Source organism: Gymnoscopelus braueri (assembly GCF_963280865.1).
Source record: "Gymnoscopelus braueri genome assembly, chromosome: 20".
NCBI lineage: Eukaryota > Metazoa > Chordata > Actinopteri > Myctophiformes > Myctophidae > Gymnoscopelus > Gymnoscopelus braueri.
Genome location: NC_137622.1, coordinates 45,064,649 through 45,079,452, shown reverse-complemented (window position 1 = coordinate 45,079,452; position 14,804 = coordinate 45,064,649). Strand labels below are relative to the sequence as shown.

Here is a 14,804-nt window from a genome sequence, read left to right as displayed (position 1 = left end):
CATCAGAAGGATATTCTAATGCGTGAGGAGGCCATGATTTTTCCATTATTTTTTATATATTCTTTCAGGGCACAGCCACACCGCACTTTTATTTTACCTCTGCCCAATGCTTTGTCAATGCAAATGCATGGATTCTTGGAAAAAAAATCTGCAAGACCATGAATCCACACATTTGCATTGACAAAGCATTGGCAGATTCCACCCCAGAGGTCAAATAAAAGTGTGGTGGGGCCGTGCCCTTAAGAAGGCTTTTTTCCAAAGCATACATTTATTTTATTTGTTTCTTTACATTTTGGAAAGAATTGCACATTTTAAAGTGGAAGTGAGGACACAGCTGTTGTGTACAGATCTAATCCAGCTGTTCTCAAAACCTTTTAAATTCAAAGGACCCCCATAATAACTCAGAGTGTGCAAATGGAACCATCGAGGTGCCGCAACGTTTAGCTGCCCCACTCGTACCGGATGCGTTTAAAGGGATAGTTCACCTCCATCAATAACACACCCCATGAAGCCTTGAATTCATGGAGATTCTTTAGTTTTTGTCGAATTCCTGAGACAATAATTTGATGACCGGCGGAAAGATGCTAATGTATCCGGTAGGCAGTGGTGGAAAAAGCACCGAAATGTTTTACTTACAGTAAGTAAAAGTATCAATACTGCAATATAGAAATACTCTGTGAAAGTCCCGAATTCAAAATGTACTTGAGTGAAAGTACAAAAGTATTGGTATCAAAATATACCAAAAGTAAAAGTACTAAAATGTTTGAAAATAGCAGATCTACAAGCTCACAACCCAAAGTAAAAAGTAAAAAAATATCTCACAACTGTAAGTACAGTACTTGAGTAAATGTACTTAGTTATTTTACACCACTGCCGGTAGGAGACTCAAAGGAGACTCTTTGTGTCTCCTACCGGAAATACACCCGCTCATCAAATTATTGTCTCAGGAATGCGACAAAAACTGAAAAATATCCATGGATTCACGTCTCCATGGGGTGACTCATCCATAGGAAATAAAAGTACTTTTTTTTGGGTGAACTATCCCTTTAACATTATCGTAGTTCACTGCTTGACCTTGACCTTGGCGTAAAGACAGTCCTCCTCTGTGGTGGGGTCAGCGGCGCTCTGGGCGGGTCGTTGACCTCCTCCTCCAGACACCTTGACCTCTCCGTACTCTACACTGTCTGCTGTCTTCATGTCCTTCAGCATGACCTGACCATACTCTACCTCCCGCTCCGCCCTCCTCACGTCCTTCCTGCTCTTCTTCTTCTGGAAGGAGACGTCTGCGTACGTCACGTCATCCTCTCCTCCTCCTCCTCCTCCTCCTCCTCCTCCTCCACCTCCTCCACCAGCTGCATCTGTGGAGAGAGAGAGAGGACACCACAAGGTTTAGTTCACTGACTGTGTTTAGGCCAGTGGTGTAAAGTAACTAAAGACCCCTAGAGCCACTACAGTCAGGGGCTCAGGCAGTGGCTCAGGGGTAGAGCGGCCGGATGGCAACCGCAAGGTTTCCAGTTCGATCCCGGGCTCCCTCAGAGTTAGTGTAGAAGTGTCCTTGAGCAAGACACTGAACCCCTAAATACTCCCGATGAGCAGGTTGGTGTCTTGCATGGTTTCCTCCACCTTCTGTGTGTGAATGTGTGTGTGAATGTGTGAATGTAATGCACAATCTACTATGTAAAGCGCTTTGGATAAAAAGCGCTATATAAATGCACCATTTACCATTTTTAAGTACATTTACTCAAGTACAGTACTTGAGTACAATTTTGAGGTACAGTTTTACTTTACCGGAGTATTTCTACTTGTCTATACGTTTACTTCTACTCCACTGCATCTCAGAGGTAAATATTGTACTTTTACTTATTTATTATTGAAAAAAAGAAAAGGGAAACTGTAACTGCCATTGACGATTGAATGTCCCCCGTGAAATGGACACTTTGACCGGTCCTATTGGACGCATGGCAGGCCTGGAATCGAACCGGGGGTAACTAAGGGACCATTGCTCCCCAGGCTGACTGGAGTCTGGTGCAGCGCTCAGGTCCTGGACCTGGTGGGACGGAGGAGGAGCCCGGCCAGGAGGCCATCCACAGAGCCTAGTCCCTCCACGTTCCAGAGACTCTCCTCTCCCCTCATAAAATGAAAATATTATACATACACTTATTTTATTGTTGTGAAGCACTTTGTGACTCTGATGTCTGTGAAAAGTACTCTACAAATAACATTTACTTACTTAATTACTTCCATGAATCTAGAACCAAACCAGTTCTAGAGCCAAAGTGTGTTTAGTGGAAAAGGGCCCACAGAGTATTTTAATATAGAACCTCACACACTAGATCGAGCCCTCGACAAACAAAAACACACAATCTAAATAGTCTCAGCAGCTCGTCACCCAACCAGGCTCAGCCGCTCCTCACAGGTGACGGCACTCAGGCCAATCAGACTCTTCTGGGCCTCAGGGAGAGGAGAGAGGTGATTGGCCGAGGGGCAATTAGGAGCAGGACATGGGAGGGGCTGAGACAGTGACCAATGGTAATATTCCATCAAATGCTTGGAGGCATGTAAACCAGGATTACTGTAATGTAGCGTCCATGTAAACCGTTAATTTGTGATCTCTGATGTAAATTATGTCATTCTGATGAACGGAATATTGTCCATGTAAACGCAGTGATGATTCTCGAAAATATTTATTTTATACCATTTTTGTTTAAGCTCTGGTACTAGGGCCCAAATCTACACTGAAAAATCTGTGATAATGTAACTCAGAGAGAGTACAAATTGGAACCAAATAAACCCATTTGTAAGGGTCCATTTGGTTCCATTTGTACACTCTCTGAGTTACAGGTCTGTAACAGGTTGCAGGTCAATGTTGAGAACCACTGATTCAATATACAGTAAATATATATATATATATATATATATATATATATATATATATATATATATATATATATATCATCATACACAGAAATTGTCTGATTCTTTGATCCCCTTCCTTTCTGACTGAACACACTCCATCAGTCTCTGGGTTTATTGAGGAAGAGGAAGAGGTTGGACATAATGCTGACTCACTATGAAGATGTTCTCAAGAAAACACTGAGTCAGTTAAAGTTATCTTATCTAAAAGTTATCTGATCTTAACGTTATGCAGTGGTGGAAAAAGTACTCACATTTTCTACTTAAGTACAAGTATCAATACTGCAATGTAGAAATGCTCTGTTACAAGTAAAAGTCCGGAATAAAAAATTTGCTTGAGTAAATGTACAAAATGTACTTAAAGTACCAAAAGTAAAAGTACTCATTATGCAAAATGTCCCATTTCAAGTTTTCAAAAGTATAAAAATCTTTTGAAAATAGCAGATCTACAAGCTCAGAATGCGTCATATCGCGACGATCTGCTATTTTCAAATGGCCGAAATGTATATAGGGCTGAAGTGGTTAATGTGTGTTTTGTAATAATAATCAAAATCTACAAAGTAACTAGTAAATAAAGTTTTCACATAATTGTAGTGGAGTATATGTACATATGGATCCGAGATGTAGTGGAGTATAAGTAAAAGTATTGGAAATTGGAATACTCAAGTACAAATACCTCAAAATTGTACTTAAGTAAATGTACTTAGTTACTTTCCACCACTGCCAGTCTCTGGGCTTATTGAGAAAGAGGAAGAGGTTGGAAATATGCTGACTCACTGTGAAGCTGTTCTCAAGTCAGGTAAAGTAATCTGACCTTAAAGTTATGTTGTCTTAAAGGCATAGTTCACCCCCAAAATAACGTTTTTTCTATGGATTAGTCAGCCCATGGAGACTTGAATTCATGGAGATTTTTTTGTTGTTGTCGTATTCCTAAGCCAATAATTTGATGACTGTCAGTGTGGTTCCGTTAGGAGACACAAAGTATCAACTTTGAGTCTCCTACCGGATACATTTAGCATCTTTCCGCCGGTCATCAAATTATTGTCTCAGGAATGCGATAAAAACTAAAAAATCTCCATGAATTCAATGCTTCATGGGGTGTGTAATTGATAGAAAATAAGTATTTTTTTTGGGGGTGTGCCTTTAAAGTTAACTGATCTTAAAGTTATGTGATCTTAACTCACTCTGTTTCTGTAGGATCCTCACATCTGCGTACGTCACGTCTTGGTCACCGGTATCTGTGGAGAAAACACAACAGTTATATAAATATAAGATATACTCTTATCATCATCATATATCATCATCATCATCATCATCATCATCATATATCATCATATATATGATGATGATGCCTGAACATGAGAGTAATAGTAATATCTACAGTAGGTCATAAAACCATGCATCCTGAACACACAGAATATGTTGAAAATGAGAAACAAAATGCTCGATAAAGACCTCGTTTAGTAACATCAGTGGATTTCTTCTTCTTCTTGCAGTAGACTCCAACACCGACCAGCAGGAGAAGGAGTAGCGCTGCCAGAGAACCAGCTATGAGTGGGAGGTACTCTGTACAAACACAACAACAACACAACAACACAATTTACCATGTAGGCATTTATCAGATGCTCTTAAACCAGAGTGATTTACAGTAAACAGGTAAACACGAGGTAATACATCAAATACATAGAGACAGTCATCTAGGATCATAGGTAAACCAAGAACCTATCATCAGTCTAAACAGTATAACATAACAAATATATATATATCTGTACATTGAAACTTTACAAACTATAGGATGTCAGGTCAACACATGAACCAAGGCTAAAGGTCAAGTGCTACAGGGCTGAGGTGGAATCTGAAGAGGTGAGTCTTCAGATTAAGGTGAACACAACACAACACAACACAACACAACACAACACAACCACTATCAAAATAAACATTTACACACTCATATGTGAGGGGTCAGTGGTTCTCAAAGTTCGGTCCGTCGGGGACCCCCAGGGTGTCCTTGAAGGGGTCCCAGGGGGTCCCCAGCTAAGTTAGATAATACAACATGAAAATAAAAAGTAAATAGAAAATACAGGCAAATTATGCCCTAAATGTGTGGAGGTCCTGGAGGTCCCAGGTACGATTCCAGCCCTCAGCCATGTGTCAAAGTGTCCCTGAGCAAGACACTTAACCCCTAACTGCCCCCCACCACCCCCCTGCGCTCTGCTGTGGGCAGCACTCAGCTGGGTGAAGCTGAAACTTAATTCCCCCCGCAGGCACAACATATTTTCAGGTGGGGGGGGGGGGGGGGGGGGGGGGGGCACAGCCAAATACATATTAATTAGGGGGGTCCTTGACATGAATAAGTAGTGAGAACCACTGATGTACACATAGAATCATAACGATGCGAGCAGAAGACGACAGTAAAGAAACTAACTGCATCAGAATGACTGAAGGGACTTACTAAAGAACCACTGAGGGGCTGGGCTGGTCAGAGGTGTGGTCTGATTGGAGGAGGTTAGGCTGATGTGAGTGGAGGAGGTGGTGGAGGAGCTAAAGGAGGAGGTCTCCCTACCCAGGCTGGTGCTCTCACCGGTTGTTGTTGTTGTTGTTGTTGTTGTTGTTGTTGTTGTTGTCGGCTGTGTTGTTGTCGTTGTGGGACATGATGAGTTGTCATTATCTAACACCCATCCTGAGATGTGTGTCCCATTGGATGAGGTGCAGTTGATGAATTTGAAGCCTAACAGACAGACATGGTGGGTGTTAGTATGGAAACTCTAGGTATATGTTAAAGATCTCTCCACACACGCACTAATAAAAAGCACATATTAATGGGACTCAGGATACCCCAATTAATTGCATGGAATGATATTAGGCTCTATGAACAGCAGCCATTTTGGAAAGAAACTGGGCCTCTTCCTTACTTCCTTCAGAGGTTTTACCAATGATACTAATGAAGGCTCTGTTCCATTTAGTGCACAGTGGTTCTCTAACTTTTTAATTTCATGGACCCCTATATGGAATAAATTCCTTACCAAAAAAAATCTTCACCAATGTGTTTGTAAAGGTGTCTAGTAACACATCTCACAAAGACTGAAATGCAGTCCCCCTAGGAGAATTTTTGACAGCTCCTTAAAATTGGGGTACCCACCATAACCTTGGTTTAAAAAAAAATAAAAAAAATCTAAATTTAATTCTGTTTTAAGTAGCATGTGAGGGGTCAAACTAGGGTGTTTTTATGATTCTGAATCCATTGCAAGCATTTGTTTTGCACCAAAACCACTCCTTGGGCTAAAAACGGCCATAGCCATCCTTTTCCAGGTATACTTTTTGTGTAAAAAGCCCATTGAGATTGGGCTGTTTTTAGCCCAAGGAGTGGTTTTGGTGCAAAACAAATGCTTGCAATGGATTCAGAATCATAAAAACACCCTAGATTGACACCTCACATGCTACTTAAAACAGAATTAAATTTAGATTTTTTTTTTATTTATTTTTTTAAACCAAGGTTATGGTGGGTACCCCAACTTTAAGGAGCTGTCAAAAATTCTCCTAGGGGGACTGCATTTCAGTCTTTGTGAGATGTGTTACTAGACACCTTTACAAACACATTGGCGAAGAATTTCTTTGGTAAGGAATTTATTCCAAGATTTTTTTAATATCCCCTGACTATATAACTCTGAGAGTGTATATGGAACCAAATGGACCCGTTGCAAGTCCATTTGTACACTCTCAGAGTTACACACCCATAAGGGTCCATGTGGAACCCCCTCAAGGAACCATGATCGGGTCCCTGGACCACACTTTGAGACCCACTGGTGCAGCAGAGTGTTTCCAGTGAGTCAACATATATACAGATTATTTTGTGCAATAAAAACATCTGTCGCATTGGAGCGTTTATTTATTTATCCTTCAATTCATCATCTATATCAGTGGTTCTCAAACTTCTTCATGTCAAGGACCCCCAAGTCATTATGCATTTGGCCACGGACCCCCATCTCATCATGATTTGTGTGCATGGGGATCTCATCTTAAACAAGCTCAGTGCTTAATGAGTCTCCCAGTTTAGTAGACCTTGTATTGTGAATTTGTACTTCCATGTACTGATGTTCTCATGTCTTACTAAATAAAAGTACATCAATCAATCAATCAATCTGAGACCATTTTGTGACAGGTACCCCCCCCCCCCCCCCCCCCCTTACAAGATTCGTGTTGTTAAAATGTTTCTTAAATGCGGGGTGGGAGTGTGGGGAGCTTGAGGAGTCTGTCGACCACATAATCAACACCTGTACACTGTACAGACCATCTGTCCACTGTATAGACCACCTTAGTCTCACTGTATAGACCACCTTAGTCTCACTGTATAGACCACCTTAGTCTCACTGTATAGACCACCTTAGTCTCACTGTATAGACCACCTTAGTCTCACTGTATAGACCACCTTAGTCTCACTGTATAGACTTTTCCTTAATATTTGCATATTTATCATTATTTTTTTCAAGATACAAATAAATAAATAGCCGATCTACAAGCTATCAGCTATTTTCAAATACCCTACTGTATGTATCTCGGTGTAAGTGGTTAAACAGATTTTTATGCTATAATTTTGCTGGGAAAACCCCCTGGAACCCCCTCAAGGACCCCTGGGGGTCCCCGGGCCCCACTTTGAGAACCACGGTTCTAAATGGTCAAACTTAGGTGAATATTGTGTCTGGAAATGATGTCTGTGTAGGCTAAACGCTAAACGATGCTAAACAAACTCCTCTGCCTAGAACCCCGCCCCCTTCCAGCAACACCACTCAACTCCCATGTGACAGAGTCAGAGTGACAGATACTCCCAGAGACATATATAAGTATATAAACCTGTATGGTGGATGCCCGGACGACCAGGGTGTAAAAAATAATCCCATTTAACCCCTAACTTGTCCCCATGGGTGCTATATTATTAATGGCTCTTCCCCACTATTAGTTAGTACAGATTAAATGCAAAGGACACATTTTCACCATGTGCACATGTACAGTGACAACAACTACCCCAACAAGAACTAAGCGTTAATAAATAATAATAATGATCAATAATAATAATTATTATTTTTCATTAATATCATGTTCATCAGCATCAGTTACAATCGTGTTCAGTCTCACCTGGACAGGGTTTGATGTCCAAATTAGCCAGATCTGTGCTAACATTGTTGCTGACGTCACAGGCCAGGACTCCAGATGTACCCTGTGGCAGAGTGATGGTGTTGTTGTCATGATGTCCAGAGAGGAGCTGCTCGTCTGTCAGGGTTTGTCCATCCAGAGTCCAGCTGTACTGGACACTGTCCCCTTCACAGGAGCAGGACACCCTCATCTGTCCTTGAGACAGACACTCAGAGGACAGCTTAGGAGGAGGAGGAGACACTGGAGCTAGAGGACACATAATAAAAAAAAACAGTGAAAGTCAATACATTTACATTTGAAAGTAGATGTGACGATGTCAAACTTTATTTCTAGCCTAAATAACAACTTACAGTATGTGGTGCAAGTCACTATTTACTATTTCTATATTTTGTCTAACATGTTAGTGCTCTACTCTCTACTTTCAATATCTTTTTAAGAAAACAACTTATATTAAAGAAGATTATTTAACATTTATGAACTAAATCATACCAATAATCAGACATTAAAGTACCATTAACATGAAACCTCAGCAGTTCAAGATATTCTCTCAGAGCTGAACATATCAATTTCAGTCCTTTGTGTAATCAGTAAAGGTGTATTACAATGTTTTACTGAACGTCACTAAACTACTGTAAACTAATCACTTATCAATGAATGAAAAGTGATGTTGTCTCTAAGAGATACTGGGATATGTTGTTGTTGTTGTTGTTGTTGTCAATGAATATTCATTATTTTATATCAGTTCTTATTAGTAACACTTTACCTTGAACAGACAGATGGAGATGTTTAGTTGCAATGTGCATTCCATTCATGTTAATGATTGTAAGGACATAATGAGCTTCATCACTCCTTGTGATGTCACTCATCTTAAATGTCCCACTACTGACATTAAAGGATAATCTGTGTTTGTAAGACGCATGAATCCTATATGGAATATTGTTTTTAATCTTGAACACTACTTCTACTTCTACGTCTTTTGCCTGTTTTGACCATGAGTATTGATGTTCTGTCTCAGTCTTCTCCACCAGTCGTAGATCAACAGTTCCTCCCAGAGCTGCATAACATTTAGTAGTTCCATTCTGTCTGGCATCACAGTGGTTCTGCACACCTGGACAGTTTGAAATATAAGAAATAAATAACATATCACTACAAAGAAATATGTTTCATTATTATTGTAATAGATTCTGAATAGACATGTTTCTCAAATTGTAACTACTGGTGATACACACTATAGAACAGGGGTCTTCAATGTTTTTCAGGCCAAGGACCCCTTAGCTGAGAGAAAGCTGAAGCAGGGACCCCCCACTACATGTTGAATAACATTGTGTTGCAGATTAAACTTTTTCATAGATTTCATAGTTAGCTTCATAGACTTGTTTGACAGCAACTGTCATCAGTGATGGATTGATGTTAATGTGTATTTTTAGATAATTAACCTTTTAAACACTCAATATTTAGTCAACTTGACCTCTGGCTCTGTACTTGGTCTGCTCTTTTACCCTCTACACCAGTGGCAACCAACCGGTCGATGGTCAAAGCCGTCACAGTGGATCACAAACAGGTTTGTATATTGGGAGAGGAGGTGACAGTGTGCTCACATAGCGAATAGCGTTTCCTAGGGAGTTGAAGGCAAGGGGGCGAGTGGGGAGAGAGCCTGGCTTTGTTGTTGACGGACAACGGATGCACGCTTATGAGAAACAACACAAATAAAACCTGGCGAAACAGTTGCGTGCATTAGCGCAAGATGAGGATAAAGGAAACATTCAGTCTAAATGTCAAAGTACAAATATAATTTATGAAAAGGCTCCTATAGGCCACAGTGAAGAACTTTTTTTTCTTTTTACTCTCTTGGTGTTTTGTTGTATAGGGATTATCTGGCACATGTATCTGTTATGAAAGACACATTGTATCATGAGTGAAACGGCTAGTCTTTGGGAAACCATAAAGCTACCTAGGCCAGGCCTACATTTAAATGAGTTGCCATATTTACATTTCCTTACAGACTACAAATTCCTTACATTCCAAATCCTTATGAGCTATATATTTCTGGGATGCATATAGTCGCTGAAACTCCGAAGATATTCCTCTAGTCTACACTTATTTAGTGAGAACATCGCAGAATCTCTCTCTCTCTCTCTCTCTCTCTCTCTCTCTCTCTCTCTCTCTCTCTCTCTCTCTCTCTCTCTCTCTCTCTCTCACACAGCTGGCTCCGTGTGTTGATCGTTGCCCGTCAGCAGTGGTGGAAAAAGTACTCAAATTTTTTACTTAAGTTAAAGTATCAATACTTTAAATACTTTAGGTACTTTGATGTATTTTCACTTAATGCATTATTTCCAATTTTCAGTACCTTTACTTCTACTCCACTACATCTCAGAGCCAAATATCATACTTTTACTACAATTATTAAAGAACTCTAGTTACTAGTTACTTTGTAGATTTTGATTATTATTACAAAACATACATTAACTACTTCAGCCCTATATACATTTCGGCCATTTCAAAATAGCAGATCTAGAGATCTTTATACATTTTTATACATTTGAAAGATTTTTATACATTTGAAAACTTTTTATTCCAGACTTTTACTTGTAACAGAGTATTTCTACATTGCAGTATTGATACTTTTACTTAAGTAAAAAAAAATACTTTGTCCACTACTGATGACAAGTGCAAAAAAAAAAATCATGTCTGTGTGTTTTAATTTGTTTTAAAAAGTAACCTAATAAACTTAATAAAATACATTCTTAATATTTCGGCACTTTTATTATTTCTTTCCTAAAATGTTGCCAATTTGTTTCTTTGTATTTAGACTACTAGCCTTTGGGCCCGCCTTACTCCTTATCCCTAAACTTATATTAGCTATATTTTACTATTTTGAAAAACATTTTACAATAGTTCAACTAGCCGATCTACATCGAAACGTTGTGAGCTTGTAGATCGGTTATTTGAACTGTCTACACCAAATGTTCTGCTATCGTTCGCCATCACACAAAGATTTGGCCGACCCCCTGTAGTAACTCAGAGGACCCCCTATGGGTCCCGGACCTCCTGTTGAAGAGCCCTGCTATAGAACCTTGTATTTCTATGTTAATTTATTCAACAACAACAAAAATCACAATAGCTGATTAGTAGAATGAATATTGTGTTAAATAGTGAATAAAGCAGCTTCTCACCATGAGACAGTCCAACTGTCATCATCAGTAGAACAAACACAGTCTCCATGTGTTCTGGATGGAGAGGAGAGGAGAGGAGAGGAGAGGAGAGGAGAGGAGAGGAGAGGAGAGGAGAGGAGAGGAGAGGAGAGGAGAGGAGAGGAGAGTTGGTCGGAGGAGAGGAGAGGAGAGGAGAGGAGAGCTGGTCGGAGGAGAGGAGAGGAGAGGGAGAGGGGGTGGAGAGGAGGAGAGGAAAATAGAGGCGAGGAGAGGAGGGCTGGTCAGAGGTCGTAGGTCAGATGGAGAGGCAGGTGGAGGTCGTAGGTCGTAGGTCAGAGGTGGATGTAGAGATGTGTCTCTGTGAGAAGCTTCACATCAACTGATAGATTCAACCAAACAAACACCAAACTCTCTGTAAGCCAACCCTAGATAAACCCCTTTCTGCATATCAACCAATCATTACGTCTCAACACACGATTCTGACCAATGATAAAACATGTGGTTTGTTCTGTTTAGAGGAAAGAGGAAGAGGAACCGCCTTTATGCTGTCTGGAGGGTTTTATGATGAAAAAAAGAGAAAGAAAGAAGAAAAAAGAAGAAGAGGTGGCAGAAGTCACATGACTGACTGAAACATGCTTCAGTATAACTTTATAAATGGAACTTACTGAATAATGAAAACTAAGTTTTAAACTCGTAGATCTGGAAGTAATACATATTTGGCCAAAAAAGGTCATAAATATTGGGCAAAAGTATGGAATATTTATCACCTAAATAGCCCCCAGGTCTGTGTTTCTCCTCCCCACCTGTCAGCTCTGCTGTCTGGGTACGACTGCTGCTCTGAGTCCCTGGAGCTCACACTGCTGGAGCACACCTCACTGTTTCATTATGACATATTAATAGACCTTTAAGAAAATACAACTCCATGATTATTATAGTGAATACGATGTAATTATGCAATCAAATTCTCCTCTCTGCTGACTCCTGTTTCCTCTCCCTCCTCTTCCTCCTTGACCTCATCGCTGCCTCTGACACTGTTAAGGTCGTTACAGACGGGAAGCGGCCGGCGGGCCTATGTAATTCATTTTCAATGAGAGGCGCTGATTATTTGGGACGCGCTGAGAAGTTGAGGGGCGGTGAGGCAGGCGGTGGTGGAAAAAGTACTCAAATTCTTTACTTAAGTAAAAGTACCAATACTGCAATATAGAAATAGTCTGTTACAAGTGAAAGGCCAAAATTCTAAATGTACTTGAGTAAAAGTACAAAAGTATTAGCATCAAAATGTATTTAAAGAACCAAAAGTAAAAATATTTGAAAATAGCAGATCTACGAGCTCACAACGCGTCGCGACGCGTTGTGAGCTTGTAGATCGGCTATTTTCAAATAGCCTAGGTATAGAATAGGGCTAAAGTGGTTAATGTATGTTTCATAATATAATAATTCATATCTGCAAAGTAACTAGTAACTAAAGTTTTCAAATAAATGTAGTGGAGTAAAAAGTACAATATTTGCCTCTGAGATGTAGTGGAGTAGAAGTAAAAGTATTGGAAATTGGAAATACTCAAGTAAAGTAAAAAAATACTTCAAAATTGTACTTAAGTACAGTAGTTAAGTAAATGTACTTAGTTACTTTCCACCACTGGAGGCAGGCGGGCGCGTTCAGCATCTACGAGCTCACAACGCGTCGCGAGCACCACAGCTGACAGTCATTTGGCTCAGCTCTCCACCTCTCCACCTCGCAGAAACAGGAATAACAGAACACAAAAGCAACACACAAAGTAATACAAACTACAAGCAATACAAATGGCCAAATAATATAATGAATCCATATTATAGCCTACACCAACTATACAAATACACAATACGGCTGGTCGTAACAGACACCATCAACCAGTCCTCCCTCCTTGGCATAACTGGCACTGCCCTTTGCCCTTTTAGGCCTAGGCTACACGTATATGGATCTTTTACTAAACGGATATTTTAGTCCTCCGTTTTAAAAAGAATCCCTGGCCACATGACAAAGATTTTAAAAAATCCCTGTCCACACGTAGACGCAGAAACGCATTGATCAGCTGCAAGTTTCAATTTTATATCAGATTTTATATTTACATTTATTTTATATATGAGGGGCCAAATACATATAGCCTATATTTTAATCACATGTTAAGGCCCAATACTGCAATAGCTGCATTATTTTAATAGCATACGTGAACAGCATACGTGAACATAAACGAAAACAACATTATTAGCGCGCAGCTGCAGCGCAAACAGTAGCCATGGTTCACATGACGCTGAGTCCTTGGTTTATATTGGTGTTCATTTTTTTTTACATTGCCAACTCTCACATGTACATAAACGTTCAAATATAAAGTGCTTACCCCCAAGCCACGGATGTTACAAGGTGATCCGGACCGCGATAAGTACCCGTATCTCCCATATTGTTCAATAAAAAGCATTTTAATCCCATCACGTCCATCCCATCATGTCCAAAAACCTGAAAATTCTACCTGTTCCCGACCCATTACACCCTCACTACTGTACCTACAGTGGGAACGATGTACGAAAGCAAATTTCACCCACTTTGTTACCTGTGATGATCATGTGACAATAAACCTGATTCTTACAGTACCTCACAGACGTATAAACATGGATGCAAAAGAACTGAACTGAACAAATTGACCTCAACTCCTTCACCTGCTCCACCCAGGATTTATCACTCAACACTGACAGCTCCACTGTCACCCTCCACCCATGTCTGCAACCTTGGAATCATTGAGGTATTAGTTTTCATATTTCTTATTTTAAGTGTATTATGTTTTTTTATGTATTTTTTTTGTGTCCGAAAAAAACAAATCTATCAAAAACAGGGCAGATATCAAACATTCTTTTCAAAAACAAGAACTCAAAACAAGCAAACAGAACACTAAATCCTGAATACACTTCCATGTCCAATTAAACAACAGTCTTCAGCTGGGTAGCCCAGGTGGAACCAGTCTGTCAATCAGGGCCACACAGAGAGGGAGGGGTGAGCAGGAGCAGAGTCACAACAGGGCAAAACATTGGCACACTAGGGTTTACATGACCAGGGCAGGGAGGGCACACAGGGAGGGCAGAGGCCAAGATGGTGGCACCATAACTCTGATGCTGACATAACATTCTGCTGTTTCATGCTGTGGGTTTTTCACAGCTGAACTGACATAAAAACAAGTGTGAGGTTATTACTAAGTGTGATAATGGTGTGAAACACCAAGCAGAATTATCTGCTGACATAAAATGTGTGTCTGAAAGTTGAGAGAATATTGGCATACGTACGTATTATTGTACGTATTCATTCAATCTGAAAAATCATGCAGATATCCAATATGTTTTACTTTGTCTGTAAACACTGTTCATGTGAGCTTTGTTATATTTTGCAATAAAAAAAACCTCCAAGTAGCCTTTATAAGTGTGAGGTTTCCCCCTACTGGCTGTTAAAGGTACTTTCTTCATTGTATTCCATCAGAGTTATAAAGTTATAAAAGACATGATGGCATTTCAATGATTTATTTAAAGTGTTAAATAATGAGACATTATGTTCAACACAATCACTAGCTC

At 40.0% G+C, this 14,804-nt stretch overlaps 2 protein-coding genes across 4 annotated transcripts in view; both read right to left on the bottom strand.

The window, feature by feature from the left end:
* The window catches only part of LOC308075745 (uncharacterized protein), a 55,087-nt gene that overhangs the window by 26,629 nt on the left and 13,654 nt on the right, over positions 1 to 14,804 (bottom strand). The gene's annotated exons all lie outside the window — the stretch shown is intronic.
* LOC308076497 (uncharacterized protein) lies at positions 774 to 11,568 on the bottom strand. 3 transcript variants are annotated; one of them, XM_080416818.1, is made up of 7 exons: positions 11,235 to 11,568; positions 8,825 to 9,169; positions 8,044 to 8,307; positions 5,366 to 5,641; positions 4,369 to 4,479; positions 4,098 to 4,151; positions 774 to 1,358 (listed from the first exon to the last, which is right to left on the bottom strand). In XM_080416818.1, exons 1-7 carry the CDS (start codon positions 11,281 to 11,283, stop codon positions 1,063 to 1,065), a joined length of 1,395 nt encoding a protein of 464 aa, XP_080272944.1. In that variant the 5' UTR covers positions 11,284 to 11,568; the 3' UTR covers positions 774 to 1,062. The 3 variants fall into 3 exon arrangements, with proteins under 3 accessions (XP_080272944.1, XP_080272946.1, XP_080272945.1); XM_080416820.1 differs by having other exon boundaries at positions 5,495 to 5,641; XM_080416819.1 differs by having other exon boundaries at positions 8,044 to 8,301.

What these genes read in the sequence shown, in the direction of transcription:
- LOC308076497 (XM_080416818.1), bottom strand. Translation starts at nt 11,283, where the DNA reads ATGGAGACTGTGTTTGTTCTACTGATGATGACAGTTGGACTGTCTCAT. An exon ending in GACAGTTGGACTGTCTCATG is followed by an intron (nt 9,170 to 11,234) that starts GTGAGAAGCTGC and finishes CAAACTGTCCAG; the next exon opens with GTGTGCAGAACCACTGTGAT. An exon ending in AGCCCCTCAGTGGTTCTTTA is followed by an intron (nt 4,480 to 5,365) that starts GTAAGTCCCTTC and finishes GTGTTTGTACAG; the next exon opens with AGTACCTCCCACTCATAGCT.